Source organism: Megalobrama amblycephala, linkage group LG22 (assembly GCF_018812025.1).
Source record: "Megalobrama amblycephala isolate DHTTF-2021 linkage group LG22, ASM1881202v1, whole genome shotgun sequence".
Classification (NCBI taxonomy): domain Eukaryota; kingdom Metazoa; phylum Chordata; class Actinopteri; order Cypriniformes; family Xenocyprididae; genus Megalobrama; species Megalobrama amblycephala.
Window position 1 is genome coordinate 9,909,872 of NC_063065.1, and position 18,205 is coordinate 9,928,076.

At 40.3% G+C, this 18,205-nt stretch overlaps 1 protein-coding gene across 1 annotated transcript; it reads right to left on the bottom strand.

Annotated features, from left to right (window-relative positions):
• Positions 1-1,328: 1,328 nt before the first annotated feature.
• On the bottom strand, positions 1,329-15,606 carry csrnp1b (cysteine-serine-rich nuclear protein 1b). The gene is made up of 5 exons (XM_048174021.1): positions 15,413-15,606; positions 7,862-8,064; positions 5,251-5,510; positions 4,860-5,156; positions 1,329-4,554 (listed from the first exon to the last, which is right to left on the bottom strand). Exons 2-5 carry the CDS (start codon positions 8,043-8,045, stop codon positions 3,601-3,603), a joined length of 1,695 nt encoding a protein of 564 aa, XP_048029978.1. The 5' UTR covers positions 8,046-8,064; positions 15,413-15,606; the 3' UTR covers positions 1,329-3,600.
• Between the last annotated feature and the right edge of the window lie 2,599 nt (positions 15,607-18,205).

Consider the following 18,205-nt stretch of genomic DNA (forward strand, 5'->3'; position numbering starts at 1 on the left):
AGTACTCGTAAAAGAACATGAACAAAGATTAGAGTTTTTCTTGATTGCTAACACAATTCATGAAACAATTCACCATTTAGTCTTGTAACTACACACCAATTTGTTCAAACCTCATACTTCCATGTCAAACTCAAATATTTCAGTCAAAAACATTCTCTTTTATCAGACTCACTCTTGCCTCAGATGATGAAAAAAAAAAAAAAAAACACCCTAACAAATACACACTACTTTCCTGCCCAGTGAACACCAGTGAACCAGCTCAATGTCCATTACAGCAGTGTTTCCCAACCCTGTTCCTGGAGGCACACCAACACTGCACATTTTGCATGTCTCTCTAATCAAACACACCTGATTCAAGTCATCAGCTCATTAGTAGAGACTCCAAGACCTGAAATGGGTGTCAGACAAAGGAGACAAGCAAAGTGTGCAGTGTTGGTGTGCCTCCAGGAACAGGGTTGGGAAACAGTATACAACATAAATGAAAGAGTGCAGCTATAGTAAAATACAACAATGAGCTTTAGGAAAAAACAATTTTCATTAGACTACTGTAAAGTGATCTTACAGTAGATGAAAAGCACTAGAGAAAGTTCAAATACCAAAGAACTGAATATGAACTTGGTATGCAACACAATACAGTAAAAATAAATACATAAATTCAGCATCTTCTGCACCTTTGGCCAAGTTTCATTACAGTATAGTACTATAGCAGTTTATTGGTCTTCTGACAAAATACGTTCTCAGCTCTCAGTTCATAGGCTAGAAATAAATTTGACAATCAAGAGTTTGAGGATGTAGAACATGTGCTACTGTACATAGAATAGTGAAATGTCCCTCATATAAAGTATGTTACTGTAATACTGTATGTGTAAGTAGTATAAAAACCCTGTAGATGATTCTTTCAGCTCTCTCCAGTGTTAGGATGCATTTTTTAAAGCACATAATCATACGTGGCCCTATTTATATGATATTATCCTGAGATTCTGATTGGTGTATCATCAGTTTTGCTACTTAATGTTTACTCATGCATAAATGTGTGCTATTTGAGCTCACATTGTGATGCTTCAGTTAATTATATCATGTGTTTTATGAATGAGATCATGGTTAAACCGATGTAAAATTAGGGTATTTTTGTGTAGAGTTTTGAAGAAATTGAGAAAATTGGAATGTGTGTGAAAACGGGTGTCTGAATCTATTCAACTTATTTGAAATATAAAATATTTTTATGATAATAGGTTTCAGTGTTCATATTTTTTTTATTTATAAATACTGCAAAAACAGTTTTTCACCAATGAACTCGCATGCACAAAAGACGAGACAAACAATAGCAGTTGTAAGAAAAAGCTGGACTTTTATTTTGAATGGACAAACTACTGTCAAATGACTTGAATGAAATGAATAGCTTTAAACTGTTAAGCGTGAAAATATATAATATAAAAGAACTGCTTGGTTTTGTCTTTAGTTTCATTGAAGCAGAAAATATATACAACAAAAAGGCAGAAGTAAGAAACACTTTGAAAAGCATCAGAGATCAAAACATACATCAATCATGACTATAATAAATACCAATCATTTCCATTTCATCGCGATGAGGTGATACATCTTTACAAGGGAATAATAAGCTGGACTCAAATGAGTGAAGCCACGCCCACATCCTAAACAGCACGTGAAGGCAAAAATAAAGCAAGTACATTTCTGATTGTGCATTTTTGCTCTAAACGCATGTAGTACTGAGACAAATGAATGGGTCTTGCATGCAAATGCTCCTATCGGGTCAAATAAGGCTACGCCGACAGCTGAAGTCTAGATGGTCAGATATGTACATCGATTCATTTCCTCAAAGCTCATTCAGAAACATACAAACTTAAATGTCTTCACTGTGAAGCGGAAACAATATGGGCAACACAAATTTGCATAATATAATACACGTTTGCATAATATATGCAGGTTTTTAAATCAACAAAACGTTTTTGAAACTACTAAATTTATACCCACAATTCGTGTTGTCATTTGGGTTCAACCAACCAGTCAGAGTACAATCAAATTGAGCTAGGTAAATTCGTTTAGGTAGTTACATCGTAGTAAACACCCACTTTATGCCTGTCCAGAATATTTTTTTTTTTTCAAGCATAGATTTAGCTCTATTTATATATTACAAATGTTTCAATATTCGAAGAACAACGTGGATTTCATTTCTTAATAAAATAATTTGTCAATAAACAGATTAGAATTCTCTGAAATCTACATAGTTACAAAATGTTAATTCTCTATATCACAGGCAACGTTATCGGCGGTCACATTACAGGCCGGAAACTCTGATTTTTAATCGATAGGTATGTTATATATTTAGACAGTGGCTCCTCGTGTTAACAGGCACAAACACTAAACCTTTCTTTTGTTAAACACATTGTTCTCTTTATTGCCCAAACCATGAATAAATAGTCCTAATGCTGAAATGCTAAACGTGAAATAATTTAACCGAAAGTGTTACTTCATAGTAATAGAATAGATTATTAAATACTTTGCAGTTGGTGCCCTTCCTCCACAGCTGAAACAAACATGTGCTTCACATAGGTTAATGTAGGTGGGAAATGTGAACAAGCTGCTTTATTTCCACTTCTCCAGAGCACAGTGTGGCTCAGATAATATTCAGCTGGCATTCGGAGAAAAAAAAAACAAAAAAAACCCCAAAACAAAATAAATAACTCAGTAAGAATAAATAAAAGCAATTCGAAATAATGGTCAACGGATATCGCGGTTCTATTACACGATATCTGCGGCGTGTAGAATAAATTAAAAGGAAATCGCTCACTTTTCTCCACCTTGTGCTGATGATCGAACACCATAAAATGGCATGAAAACAATCTTAGACTCAGAGACAACGGGGCAGGCGTGAGACTGACCCCTCTGCTCTCTGATTGGTTCATTTTTTTCACAGATAAAGTGCTAACTGAGGAGCCTCTGGGGGATTTGTGTACCGTTAGAAAATCCCAAGGAGCCGTTTTGTGGAACAGGAATCCTTCCTCTAGCTTTGCAAAAAAAACTACAGACCACCATCTCAAGTCGAAAAAGCGACCAAGACAGAAGCCCCTCCAAAAGAGGCCTGAATGCTGTTTATTTAGGTGGAAATTCTCAGAAAAACGCCAAATAACAGCGATGGTCAAAATGCATTGCTTCTGAAAGCTAGAAAAAGTCCCTGAGATACATAATCAGCATTATGACTCCCATTGGTGCCCCTTCTCAATTCATATAAATAACCTTAGCAATAATAATAATAATAATAATAATAATGGTAAATGTTGATAATACCACCAATGTGGGTGAGAAGTTCTTCACCTTCCTGGCCATATGTACAAATATTCAAAAATCAGTCGGCCAGACTCGTTTTTGAACTGAAATGTTAGCTGCCACTGCGATGGCAATAATGATAATAAAGATCGTTATAATAACTTAATGCTTTGCTAACATCTTAAAGGCAGATAATGCAAATATTGATATCCTGGGATGGAGGGTCTCCATTCATAAAGTAAAGAAAACAAAAACAAATGGCATTCATTTACAATCCCATAGTTCATTTGTACAGTGATCATACAAGAGCCCCTATTAGACTTTTACAGACTCCATCACTGACAGCTTCATGGCATCTTCTAGCATTTGATTGTCCGTGAAGGTGGCCGGAGGTTCTGGGACAGAATCTGACAAGCCGATCAGAGACTCCAGGAGACAAGTGCCCGGGTCGGCCGCCTGCGGAAGGCTGGGGTAAGTAGGCAACTGGAACTGAAAGAAATTGTCCACGTGCTCGTACTCCTTCAGGGAGTTGTACAGCGAGCTCGGTCCCAGACAGGGAAAGCCGTCAAAGAACTCCAGGTCCGACTCGGATGACAGGCTCAGGTCCATGTAGCTGGCCGAGTGATCGATGGAGGGTGAGGGCGTGTGGGGGACGGAGCCATTGTGGAATAGAGCGATACCTTGATTGGCGTTCTCGTCCAAGAGCTCAGACATGGCCGTGCGGTTGTTGTCCATTTGCGACGCGCTGAACTTGTCGTCCGCCGCGCTGAAGATGCCGTAGCCCATCGACTCGCTCTTTTTCTGCTGGTTGTTGTTACACTCCCTGATAGAACAGTCCTCATTGTCTGTGTCGCTAAAGCTTAGGATTCTTGAGAGTCCGTTTTCGTCGACGTCTAGCGGCGACTGCTCTCTCTGAGCATTTTCGGCCGATTCCGAGTCCTCGCTCTGGCCTGAAGAACTAGATGAATCTGTCATGTCGCTGCTACAGCTGTTCTCTCCCACAGATACTAGCTCCGAGCTGAAGTGAAATGTGGGCGTCTCTGGCGTGCTGCTGCTCTCTGCTGGGTGGCTAGGGGAACTGCAGTCTGGCTGATCCTCGGGCGGCGACTCGCTCTCCGGTGTGTGCTCCTCCAAACGCTTCTCCAGCTCCAGCTTCATGATGGTGTGGATGTAGTGGGTCTGAACTCGGCTGGAGTTGAACTCGATGCGGCCCTGCGTGTTTCCACAGCCGTCTTTAGTGCAGCCGCATGGAAAGGATGAGTGGTCCATCTGTAAAGACAGCAAACATTACATTAATGAATTAAGAAATTAATACAGAAGTACAATTTATTTTATTTTTTTTTCAGGATTATTTGATGAATACAATGTTATAAAAAAATCTAAAGACATTCATAATGTAATAAATGTATGTGTCCTTGCTGAATATAAGTTATTATTTTAGTTTTTTCGGTAAAAAAAAAAAATTATAAAACGATATTGTATTTATGCGTTCTCTACAGTTGGAGCTACAGGAATGATTTCTGTAAATATAACCAATAACCTTGTGTTCTCAAGGAAGGAAGTCTGTCGCTCACCTGACATTTGATCCCAGCCAAACTACAGCTGCAGCTCTCCGGCTCGCAGAAGCCCTGGCAGTCACATCCGCAGTCTTCTCTCGACGTACGCAGCTCGTGCAGTTGACGCTTTTCCTCTTTATCGATTTTTTTCACGCCAGCGGCTTTGAGGATGGCTAGCCTTCTCTTAGATGGGTAAGGATGCAGGAAGGAGCCGTCATCCAAGTTCACTCCGCTGAGGTCGATTTCATCCTCGGGGATGTCATCGACAGTCAACTTTTCAGCTTCTTCGGACTCCTGGGTACCATTTTTGGTAAGCTGCAACGTGAAAAGAATATTTACATGATTATGATGATGTTTTGATTTAAATGCAGCTTGTTTGACCTCAATGTGTGAAAATTAAATTCGCTACCTTCAGCTTGAGAGCTTCCAGTTTCTCTTCCCTCATTCGGTTTTTGAGTTTCTCTCTCCGAAGGTGGCGCTGTGCTACGGCAAACTCCGCCAGCGTGTAGCGGCGCTGGGCGCTGTGCCTCTGCACCATGCCAAGGGTGCAACCTCCCCGGCTGGGCACGCTGGTGAAGCCCTGGCAGCGAGGGAAGAAGAAGACCGTAACCTGGTCGAACTGCACGTTGCCTCGCCGTGTGCGCTTGGCTTTCTTCAGGATAGATGTGGCTGGAAAAAGAGAAAGAAAGAGAGAGGATAAATATAAAACGTTAAAGCTTGTGGTGGACTTGAAAAGAAAACATTAAGTGGAAAACAGCGGGCGAATACATTCACAGGAATTTATGCTTGGAATTTCTTAATGGAAAATTGGGAGCACATGTCTGAGAGAGTGGTGGAAAAAATTAAAGTTTTGTTCCTAGTATCTCATTGGGGAGTATTTGAGTAGGAAGTGTGCCAAACCCAATGGGAAGACTTGGAGTGGGTGAGTCTCGTGTAAACATCAAGATCACGTTAACGTTATTGTTGCGAGTGCACTACTTCGCCACTAGATGGCAGGCCACACATAGCAAATCAGCACATTGTAAATGCCAGAGCTCATTCCATCATACTACACTATATATAAAAAAGCATTATTTCACCAATCAACACGTGCAACAGTTCAGCTAACGGTTTTCGATCAGTTCCAGTCACATGCAAAGACAACTGCATTCCTCTTCACTCGTGTCTGACAAACAATCCACCCAGGAATTTCCCTTTGGCACTGAAGTGTGCAAGGGGAGAAAAGAGTCCAAAATCACAACCCAGCGGCTGGATGATCTGGAGGTTTGAGGCTTCTGGAAGTGGTGAAGGCACTTGCTCTTTAATAAAATACACTCCATCTTTATATGAAGACTTGCTGATTATTCCAACAACCAGTCAAAAATCAGTCAGTGTTTCAAAGTGAAGACTTCTTGAAACATATACATTTTTAATTGTAAATTCCATATCCTTTGCGCTAAAATATTTAATGTTGAATAGTTAAACTCTGTGAGAGAGAAGCTCATTTTCCCTCGAGGCCACCAGCTCACTGATTGTTATCTGAAGGGAATGGAGGGGATGGGTCTTACTGTCCCCACAGCTGGTTTATATTAGACTTACAATGGTGGGAACTCAAACTCGCACTCATCTTTTAGAAGCTTGTGCAAATAACAAAAAAGATCTGATGGACAAGCCTAAAAGTAGTTCATAAGGAGTCTCAAATGAACTTGATATATAGGCAGCACCATCTCAGAAACACAATGACATGTTGTTGTTTGAAGAACAGAGCAGCTTTATGTGTTATCAAGTTGGTATTGGTGATCTTATAAATTAGAGTAAACACAAGCACTGATTTGACATCTCAGTTATGTAATGAGTCAGATTCTAGTGACTTCATCTAATATGTGGAATTTGATAATCTTATGGGTGTTAGTCAGGGTAGACAGCATGTTTTATTTTAGGTAAATGAAAACGAGGTGGTGAGGGAAAGACAAACAGTGTGTTCAGTGGTTTGTACTGTTAAGTGTGTTGGTGCCAATCATTATGCAACTCTGAAAACACATCCAAAAAAACTTCAGAAAACATGGGTTATGAATATATTAGACATGTGCAAGCTACTGAACAGACCGTACACTACTGTTCAAAAGTTTTTGATTTTTGTGAGAAAAATACTTTTCAGCAAGGACATTAAAATGATCAAAAGCGACAGTAAAAACATGTATATTGTTACAGAAGTTTCCACATATTAAGCAGCAAAACTGTTTTCAGCAATACAGTTTAAATGCACCAAATCAGCATATTAGAATGATTTCTGAAGGATCATGTGACACTGAAGACTGGAGTAATACAGCTTTTCCATCACAGGAATAAATTACATTTTAAAATATAGTGTTTCACATTATTACTGTTTTTACTGTATTTTTACCAAATAATTGCAGCCTTGTTGATGTAAAAGACAAAAATCTAACTGTCCATTTGAAAGCTAGTATACATCTGCCACTTACAGCTTAGTTTTCATTCAGGTCAAATGAAATATGCCGTCTAACCTGCCTGCACTCTCTTCTCGGACTTTGTTTCATAAACACAAGCAGACAACCATATCGTTTCCCTTCCTCTTCTCTTCATCCCTGCCTTCCTGCTCCGCGCCCCTTCGGTCTTTCTCAGCACCTGTGCTGGGTTCATGCCCGGCGCTCAGACAAAGCTCTGCGTTCATTCTGTCTCCGTCACATGGCACACTCTCTGGCTCCCTGCCCTGCCATCCTGGGAAACTCACAACTGTTTGCTTTCCCTTCCCTGACTCACCCCAACAACCTGGATGAGTGGCCTGCAGGAGGTGACCTGGTGAATGTGGCATGCATCAAAACATCCTGTGTAATTAGCTACATCCATGCAATTAATCTTGCACCCCTCCCCCCGTATCTCAATAACACCTTATCAGGTAGGACACAGAATGGCTGAGATTAGCCTTGCAGACCTTATGCACGGGAAATAGCAATGGAAATGGGAGGCTGACCATCCACCCTAATCAGAGAATAAATGATTAGATCAAAAGGGAAACTCACTGTTTAAGGACGTTGCTGGGGAGCTGGGGTTGCTGGGGGTTGAATCCAGGGTGTCGGAGTAGCAGCTCTCACCATCCGAGTCCCATTCGGAGTAGGCGGAGGAGGAGAGAGAGGAGGGGGAGGACGAAGAGTAGCACGGGTCCTCCTCCACCTCCTCGTACTTCCTCTTGAGAACCCCGCTCATGGCGCTAGCGTTTGGTGATCTGCGGGAAACAAGCACAAATGGAAAAAAGAATTATAGGAGTGTTAAATGTAGAATGGAGATTGTACAAAGTAACATTTATCTTTTGCAACACTGAAAGTGAAAAGCACATAGCAGCACATTCGGGTAAAAAATGTGTCTTTTTTTTTTTTTACGTATTTTTTTATAACGTATGCTAACAGTCGAACGCACAGTCTTGGAAATTATACTTGATTTAACTCGTACACACACACAGGCATTCGACGCATGCGCAGTTCTGAGCAATCTCTCGCCACGAGTTACAACGCATAACATCTTTGTATTCTTGTACAAATGAGGGTACTTTTTAACCTCTTCGCACAACCTCTTGTCTATATAGGCCTCCATTGTCGCTGTAGCTTGCATGCGTTCCGGTCTGTTCTGTTTATGTAGTTTTTCTCCGACTACCTTGTGAATCGACACCCCCAGGGCACGGTTGCCACCTTGTGGATAAACTAATTACTGCAAAAAAAAAAAAATTAAATGCGCATGTGCGACCTGCATGTACAAGTATGCCTGGTTACCAAAATCTGCATACTCTTCTGTTGACGAAATTCACGTCACGCACTGTACGCTGACCCTTGCGTAAACGTCATTGTTTTGAAATATCTCCATTTTCACAGTGCACACTACAATGCGAATCTCAGTGTGGATGGAAGGCCAAAACATGTAGAAAAAGATGCAATTTCAAGTAATGTAGATGTAGCCAAAGGGCCAAAAATGAAAGTTCACTTCCAAGCAATCTGGCTTTGACCAACAGCTAATTTGTTTTGCTATGAATATTGCACCGGCGATGTTATCGGCCAGTGTAGCATTCTTATTGTCCTAATAGCAGTTAAATGTCCAGTGAGGTTTTTAAACACCGGCTACGAGCATTACACTCCAAACAAGCAGCTGACCACGCTTTATGCAGCCTCTGAGCGGTGTGGAAAACAGGAAGTAATCAATCACGTCCCTCCGGTGCAAGTCAACAATTACCAGACCCTTCACCCACTTCCAAATCCAATCGCATAGACAAATACATTGATTAAGACGGGGGTTGATTACATAGCCGCATTAGTGAGGAGGGTAAATTTAGGTTACCCCACTCAAAAAGCACACATCACTGAGCCAGTAGCAGCAATTACACTTTACACAGCTGCTAAATGCATTTTATGAGACTCTGTAGTAAATGTGTGTACAGCTTGGCACAGTAAACATGTTTATGTAAGCCTAGGCTGCATTTGTCGCTGCTCCCGTGGAGAGGTTGCTTATTGGGCAATAAAAGCAATCAATCCTTTGGCAGGAACAGTCTAGCCGGTGCCCATCAGCTTTTAAGGGTCAGAGCCGGTGCAGCGCAGCCGCGTTTACACGAAACCATCATTTGATACTGGCGGCCGCGGACTCATTTGTTTCTCTGCCCCGAGATAAACCCCAGCCAGCTAGTTCACCTCAGGCTCAGCCTCTCGCTACACTCCACAGCTCAGACACATTAATGCTGAAACAGGCAGAATCGAAGGAAGGAAGGAAGTGGGGAAGGAAGGAAAAGGTCTGATTTAGAGATAAAAGTTTTCTCTGCTGCTAGAGCAAATCGACAAATTAAACTTGAGATGTGGCAGGATATAATTCTAGTACTGACTTATGAATGGCTATGTTAACTGCACTAACAGGGCCATTTTTTCTCCCCAGAAGCGATGAGCAGTAAATAAGCGTTTCAGAATAAGACTTGTTCCCACTTCTGAGAAAAAGTGACAGACGGTCGTGACTGGCAGATTATACAGCTCATGATGTTGGTCTATGTGTCATCGGCAAAAAAATAAAGAGCCAACTGACACTGATTCATCCCTGCCATATAGAGTGTGACTAACACAATATGACTCAATAGTAGTCTGCCATGTGTCTAATAATCAACTTAAATTACCAAAGTGTACAAATACTTTTTTGTTTGAGTTCAAATTGAGCAATTTAATTAACTGACTTTCAGCAGTCAATAAGATGGATTTGTGTAACAATAAATTGAGTAATGTTGTTTAATCTTCCCTTGGGATACACGATATAACCAATATTAGATATTATATGTTTTATTATATGGACTTTTGATTTTTATTTAATTGAATATTGAATTGTGCATGCAAATTTCCACTATTTTCCATTTAGATTATCATCTAACTCTCATTTTAAGTTATTCTTTAATAAGACTAAAAAATGAACGCTATTAAAAGTAATCTTTAGTAAATCGCAAAATATATAGGCTTATTTTTCACACATTATAATGATGTGATGCCTAGATTCACTTGTAGTTTTAGTTTTAAGCGATTTATTTTTATACCAAGCAAAATAGTACAGAATAGTGTAGAATTTTAAACACTTGCAATTTATCTTTATTGGCCATAACATCTTCAGAAGAGATTGTGCAGACTTCCCTTTCCCACAGGTTGCTCTGTTCACAAGCTGAACTTTTTTCTCTCTCTGTGCATGTGCATTTCACACATTAGTGCCACTGTCGCAAATGTGCCAGACATCGAGGGCGCGTCAGTGCCGTCTGCACATTCAGCCGTGTCTCCTCGGCTGCCAAATGTCGCTGCCAAAAAGCACAAGGTGAATCTTATCTGCGTCTAACCCAACAATTTCTTCCACGAGTCGAACTTATCTGCTCGTGCAACACCAGCTGAAAGCAAACAATACTTGAACCTTGACTAGAGGAACTCTGCAAGCCAAACAGTTGGAAAGTTATGCAATAGTTTGTGTCACGCATTAATACTCGGACACGGGTTTTAAATGGACAAATGACACAGCAAACAGCTGACTTGTCTAAAAACGGCAGTACAGGCTAAGGACATAATCTATTTTTAATGCAAACTGTATGTGTCAAGATCTGTCCTCATTTGCATGCAAACAGAGCCAGCGCAGGGAGCGTCAACCCTTACATGCTACGTCTTGATTGAAAGCAAGAAGCTTTCTGCACAGACAAGCTCACAGACCTTGGCAGGAAAAACTTTTTATATCTATATCGGAAGACAATGAGAGAGAACTTGACACTTGACTCTCACCACTCATGTGGAGAAGACTGCAAACAACTAAGAATTCATCCTCATCTGCTCATTTGACTAGTAAATTGGCTGTTACATTTCTAGATGCAATCCACTCACGCTTTGTACAAGAAACCACCTGATCTCGGTATCTGGTGCTCATCAAACCCTCGTTCTTATCAGTGTCTCAGACACGGAGTTTACCTTCACATTCAGCCATTATCGCTACTCCTCATTTAACAGAGAAAAAGAGAGAATTCCCTGAGGACGGCATGCATGCCTACCAAGCAGAGGAGTTTTAATTAAGGACTCTGGACAGTGAGGAGAGGGGGAGGACGGCACGGGAGAGATGGAGATAGAGGGGGGAGAGAGAGTGCAAAACCTGGGTGTTAGAAGTGGGTCATTGTCTCTTGACTGCAGCCTACCTGACACATTGATTTGTTAATCTTGCTTAACGGGCAGAAACAATGACGACGAGCTAATCCCAGGAACAAGAGAGGGGGGATGTGGGGGGGCTCAGCCGTAGGTCAATCTGGAGCTTGTCCTGTTGCGCTCCAACATCAGCAACGACAAGAAATACGAGCAAGAAATCTCACAAATAAAATACGAGCAGTCAAAACACACCATCTACCCATAAATCCGCCATAGAGCAGGTCTGGATTTCACATCCAGGCAGAAGCTGTCACCAGCGAGGTATCCCAGGCTCTCTGAGCAGGTGAGACGTTCGCACTGGAGCATAAATTATGCAAGACTGTCATTCCAATAAAGGCAGTGCACTGATGAGGAATTCACAATGCTGTAGTCACTAAGGACGGCAGATATAAATCTCAAGAACGGCCACAAAAGCAGCAGATTGCTGAAACTGGATCTTTATCTGCTGTCGGCGGGAACACAAAAACTTCATTAAAAATTCTTTAACTCACCAAAAAGCGTAAAAGCAGCCGACACCATGGAGCAGCCTGTGTAAACTGCAAACATTGGAATCCCGACCTCATCTTATGCAAGAGATGAGGTAGGCTGATTGACTTTGCCCCTCCAGCTCACGGCTTCCATCCAAGATAATGTAATGAGTGCCATGTACCTCAACTAAATGATCTAAAAATATACAAAAGCGTGGCTATGAAACCTGGCTGCTAAAGATGGTGTAAAAGCACTTGCAAGATAATTGGAATCAAATCCAGATTCCACAATTCCACCAGAATAAAAGAAAACGCTCCCCCTGCTGGTCGGCACTTAAGAACTGCAGTCAAGGGGGGGGAGGAGGGAGCCGTGTGCTGTTCCGATCATCACTCTAGATGTTCAACTACGCCAGAGACATTCTGTTCCTGAGATTCAACCCATGCGGAGTACACATTCATCCCAAATAGGAGTGTGCACTGATGTGGGACGAGTGTAGCGGGCGAGAACTTTAAACAAATAAATAATGCGATGTCTCCAGCCCACAGGAATTCTCCTCTGGCACGGCGACACATTCTGTAATGGTCTATCTATCCCAGATGTGTCTGTGTAGTCCAGACCACTATTGCCCAAGAGGAATCACCTCAGACAGAAACATCTATAAAAACACCTGACGGGGCTTCACGAGTCATCAAAGATTATGTTATTATGGTGGGGATGAAGATGTGTTTCACAGATCTGTTAAGCATAGCTGCCTCTTCTACTATGAATTTCCAAATTTGAAATATGCAGACAAAACAAGATTTATCAAACATTACATATTGTTTTTTTTTTTATTTATTAAAATACATAAGATTTAAATACATCTAATAGCACAGTATAGTGTGCATAGAAACACTAATGTAAGATTATTATTAATAAATATAATTTCACAGTCTTTATACAAGAAAATATCTAACTGCTTTTTCAATTTTAGAATGGGTTCCTTCTTCACATGTATGATCATATTTGGGGGGTCCGTGGCATCTAAAACACTGAAAACCCCTCACTTAGATTATTAAGAGGCATAAAAAAAATAATAAAAATCTCAAAACACCCTCTAAAAGTTACTTAACAGTTCTGAGCGAATTGTTCCTCACGTTTCAAGTCAACGAGTGGAAAATATGACCGTTCAGGAAATTGCCTGAACTGTAAGGAGATATTTCCATTACACACAGAACAATTTGCATCAATATCCGAAATGCAAACTTCCAACAGAGTGCGCAAAGTGTAGCTTCCTTGAGAAGTCATCAGCATGAATAACTTAATGGTGACTAAACAAATAGTAGCCATCTTTACCAGTCTCTTACGACTCTCAAGGGAGAGTATGTGTGTGTGTCTAGGGTGGGGGAGCTCAGGGGTCAGCAGCTCATGTCTGGGGCGCTCACTGGTACCTCACAAGCTGGGAGGAATGCTTGAGAGTGACAAAACAGATGGGATCCCTCTGCTTCTCTGTTTTTGAGACATCAGGACCTCCACCTCCCCCAATACCAGGGCACAAAAGCCACACACCAAACTAAACCAAGTAGGAACACCCAGTCTGTGGGTGAGAGCCTAATAAACAAGATGACACGCTAATAATACCGACATCATCTTGGTTAAAGAAGTATGACTGGTTTAAATGAGACACGTGAAGACTCACATAAAAAGAGGGAAGGAAACAACCCAGACATGTCACCAATTAAGTGAATCACTAGTAAGGGCTGATGTCACGTGCAAGTTCGCACCTTATCAACCCAGAAGTATGTAAACTAAATAATGCTTATCTCTTATGGGTCTTATTTGATAAGTTTATAGTGTACGCCAATTCAAAACATCACTGTTGTTTCATAGAAAACAACTCACTTGTGACCAGTGTGAGTGACAAACACATTTTAAAAGACATAAAAAAATAAAAAAAACGCACTTAGGTCAATTTAGGAATAAACACGATCATGTAGGTGAGGCATATAAACAAACAAACAAACAAAAAAATCCGACTGCCATATTAATTGATCCCACAAACAACCCGAGTGAGGTCACGCGAGAGAGCACGACTCGCTCAACATAGCAGCACGCGCAGCATAAACACCCTCAAACTTACGAAACAGTCACAAAAACACAAAAAGATAATAACATGTGCTTATGCGCTGGGATTTTCACAATATACCGAGATGCTTTAACTAAAGTTTACATACACGCTTCAAGTGAATGCAACAACTTCCCATCTCAAACATTCAACCTGCTTACAGACAGGGACAGTAAAACGTATCTCACAAAAGAATATAGTGAATATGCATGTAACAAACTCGGAAACTAACAAACCCGTGTGAAATGAGAACATCAAGTTGCATTTTCACGTCAGTTATTCCAATCATGCCGCGCGCAAGGTGTCAGTGATTGTTGCCTCCTTTCTCTTGATGACCCTCCCCTCGTGATTGACTGATGTCAATCACAGCAATCATCGAATTTATTTTATTTATATATATATATATATATATATATATATATATATATATATATATATATATATATATATATATATATATGTGTGTGTGTGTGTAAATAAAAAAATTATAAATAAAATAAAAAAAAATTTATATGGATATATTTTTAATTTATTTATTTACACACACAAACTATATATTTATTATTATTATTTATTTATTTTTAAGTTTGGATCGGATCAAGTGAGGTCTCCCTCAGACCTTCACATTCAGCCTCGCATGCACCCCCGGTGACGTCACTGAGGACTGGAAGTGCATGTGAGGCTGAGCGCAGATCTGCAGGCAGACTATTGAAATGATGCGGTGTGGCACCTTAAGGAGTCGCTCGCGCTTCAGAAGACACACCAGCACTATAAACGTGAACGGGTAATGCACTCAACACATGAACACATCCAAACCAGCAATTACGGCTTATCGGATACACACACATACGGTCCACTATGCTGGAATTCTGCCAATGGATCCGATCAGAACCGCCAACAGCTGCTTACGAGAATTATCCTTTAAATCAAACCCATCAACCACAGCCATTTAAAATCTGACAGAGAAAACGCTTATATTTACTCCGAACAATACACACTTAACACAGCCTATACTTAAGCGCCAGGGTTAAAATAATAAAGAGTTTATTAGTGAAATAAAACGTTTCATTCATTAACACTGAAAACGCCAGACAATGGTAAATAAATGTAAAGTTTAGTTAGTTTTTTTTCTCTGTCATGGCAGCACACAACAATTTCCTCTGCTTCAGCTACTTGAAATAGTTACACAACAGATTTTATCGGGTTACTCTGGCCGACAAAAGAACATTGAAACTATCTGGCTGGACTCCAGCACCGAGGTTTGCCTATTAGACACATTACAAGTGCAGTGTATAACAGCGCGGATCTCCGCTACTCACCAATAAGGTGTCCGATCAGCATTAGTGTATCACAATATAGAGAAAGATGAAGCGGTAATAATCCAAGTCACTCGATCGAGCGTTTATCCGTGTATAGATCCCGTTCTGTTCGTGTGGCTATTGTGCGCTCGGCGTACTGAAGCAGCAGCTGAAGCTGTTCCTCTTGTCTGAAGCAGACGGCTGAGCAGCGCAGTCTTTTCGTCAGTGGAAAACTCCCTCCTGGCGTGTGACGCAGGCGGTGACACTGCCCACGCGCCGCTTCCTGCCTTCCGCGCGGAGCGACACTCCTCCTGGCGCGCTCGCATCCTGACAGAAAATCACTATAGTAACATGATTGAGAAAGGACCGGAACACAATAACGTGCAGGTCAAGGGAAACAGTAAATCTTTCATTACCCTGAAAATTTTTTACTATGGTAACCATAGTTTCTGTCAAAATACCGTAGTAAATTACATTTCCTTAAAACACTGTAAGACATTGTACTACAATGGTAATAAAAATAGACCTATAGGGTGAATTCAGGTTGATTGGGACACTTTTTCCCAGTCATCTCAATGGCAAAAAGTGTCCCAATCAACCTGAATTCACCCATAGTGTGTGTTAAAATATAATATAATAAAATAAATAAATATATAAATACATCCTAAATATAGCCTATAAATATTTATAATATTTATATATTATATATAGAAATATAGTGTCTGTAGCCTGTTTATATATATATATATATATATATACACTAACTCTATTTTAATATTTATTCAGCATTCCCGATAGTGATATTGCTTAATTATAACCAAATAAATTAAATATACACAGTTTGATGTTGTTTGCGAGGTTATTATTCATCATTTCCTGAGTCAGTCTCCACAGAATTAATGAGTCATAAATCTTTTGCATCATTTAGTAAATCCTGTAATACTTTTGCATCATTCAGTAGAAAAACTTGTAAAACCATTGCCAAATTTATTGGTCATATTGTTGCAGACGTGCAGTATTGACACGGACACAAGGCCGTAACCCTGTCTTGAACACTGGGGGGGGGGACCATTTTAAGGAACAGAACAGTGAAGGAAATGCTAGGTCTAATTCTAATAGGGAAGTAATCATTTTGAACTATTTGCAAATAATATTTTAAAATATGCACGCATTCACTTTTATTTGTATGCCTAATATGTTGAAAATGAAATACGTTTCATGTCATGTCACGTTCAGTTAGGACTTAGCCTATATGAATCATGTAAATGATACCATATTTTCAATTCAAAATGGCCATATTTGAGAAAAATTTCAGTAGTTAGTTGGCTGGATATTACTGTTGGTCGTTTCTATTGTAAAACGGGTGCCAAATAATAAATGTTTTGCTAATTTCATCTTTGCTCTCTTTCAACGTTAAAACTGACGCTTCACAATTCACACTGGAATTCGCACTTCTGCTTCAGTAAACCCTGTCTACTTTGATTTGATTGGCCATCTCATCTCAATCATTTTGACATTGACAAGCACACTGCTGAGGCCAGTGTTGCCAAATCCACGGTTTTCCCTCGGAATTGGGCTACTTTAACACTGTTGCCGCGGGTTGAAGTGACCCCAAATAATATGATATTTAGCACCTGGAATGCGAATTTTACCAGAAATATGGATTTTAACCCTCGGAACGTGATTCTTACTGTAACTTTTAAACCTTTTTGTCATTCTAACAGCAAACAGAGCACTGCGTAATGAAGTGCAGCAGAGCAGTGCAAAAATTTCAAATATTGGAGGGGACAATTTGGCCATTTGTAATTTTTTTTTTTTTTTTTTTTGAGGAGGGGGAGACTTTTCCCCCTCAATATCTATGGTGTTTACAGCCCTGCTCAGACATACTGAATAACTAATATGATTTATTTTTTTACATTTGGCATTTATTTAAAAAAGTTAGGCTGGGGCTGATTGCAAGTTCAAGATGGGTCATAGTGATTTCAGGTATGACTGAACATTATGTCTCCTTATCTAAACCATCAGCGTCAGCCGTGTCATCATTAACTGCGCACACCTGCATGACACAGAATTGCACTTATGCAGGATTTATCAGAACGGTGCGCATACAAGCGTATTTAGGTGGAGTAAACTTTCATTTTCTAGAGAAAAAGGGAGTGCTGCCAGTGTCAACACAGGTGTAAAATGCAGCCAGTGTGTTCGGGTGGAGCCACCAAAAGACGGCTGGTGTTTGTGAACAGATTGAACATATGATCACGGATCTCATTTTAGAGGGCTTCGGTCTTTGGGGTCCTGAAAAGAGCATTATCTTTCTCCATCCCAAAACTAAATACGCAGGTCTGGTGGCATGCTGAGAATCACAGGTCTGCTGTTGCTGCAATACACAAATCAAGCTGTTAGGCTAAGCTGTGCTCAAATCACTACTCTTGAGCACTTTTTCAATTAATGTTGTTGTTTACAGGGGTAATTCGGTGTTCGTGTTGCTAAAGGGTGTTTACTTATAATTGTTGGTGTGATTCAAAAGGGTTGGTTTACTTATTAGTGCACGTGTTGAGACAACAAAACCATAAGAAGTGTGTGTTAAAGTGTCTGGAATGTAGATAGTCTCTTCCTGATTGACTTGGATGTCGCCTTCATGTTTTTAGATCTAGTCAGACAGTTGTTACTTCTCTTTTTAAGTCAAGCCAGCAAAACCACTTATCTTTTTAGTTAAAGACATAGGTTGCCTTTGTTGTATCATTGAGGTCTTGACCCACTCAAAAACTTGTTAAAGAGAGAAACAGAAACTCAGTGTGTTTCCAACATGAAGACATT

Coding starts and splice junctions, on each gene's coding strand:
- csrnp1b (XM_048174021.1), bottom strand. CDS start 8,045: ATGAGCGGGGTTCTCAAGAGGAAGTACGAGGAGGTGGAGGAGGACCCG. Junction 5,157..5,250: donor TGGAAGCTCTCAAGCTGAAG/GTAGCGAATTTA, acceptor TTCACGTTGCAG/CTTACCAAAAATGGTACCCA. Junction 4,555..4,859: donor TGGCTGGGATCAAATGTCAG/GTGAGCGACAGA, acceptor CTGTCTTTACAG/ATGGACCACTCATCCTTTCC.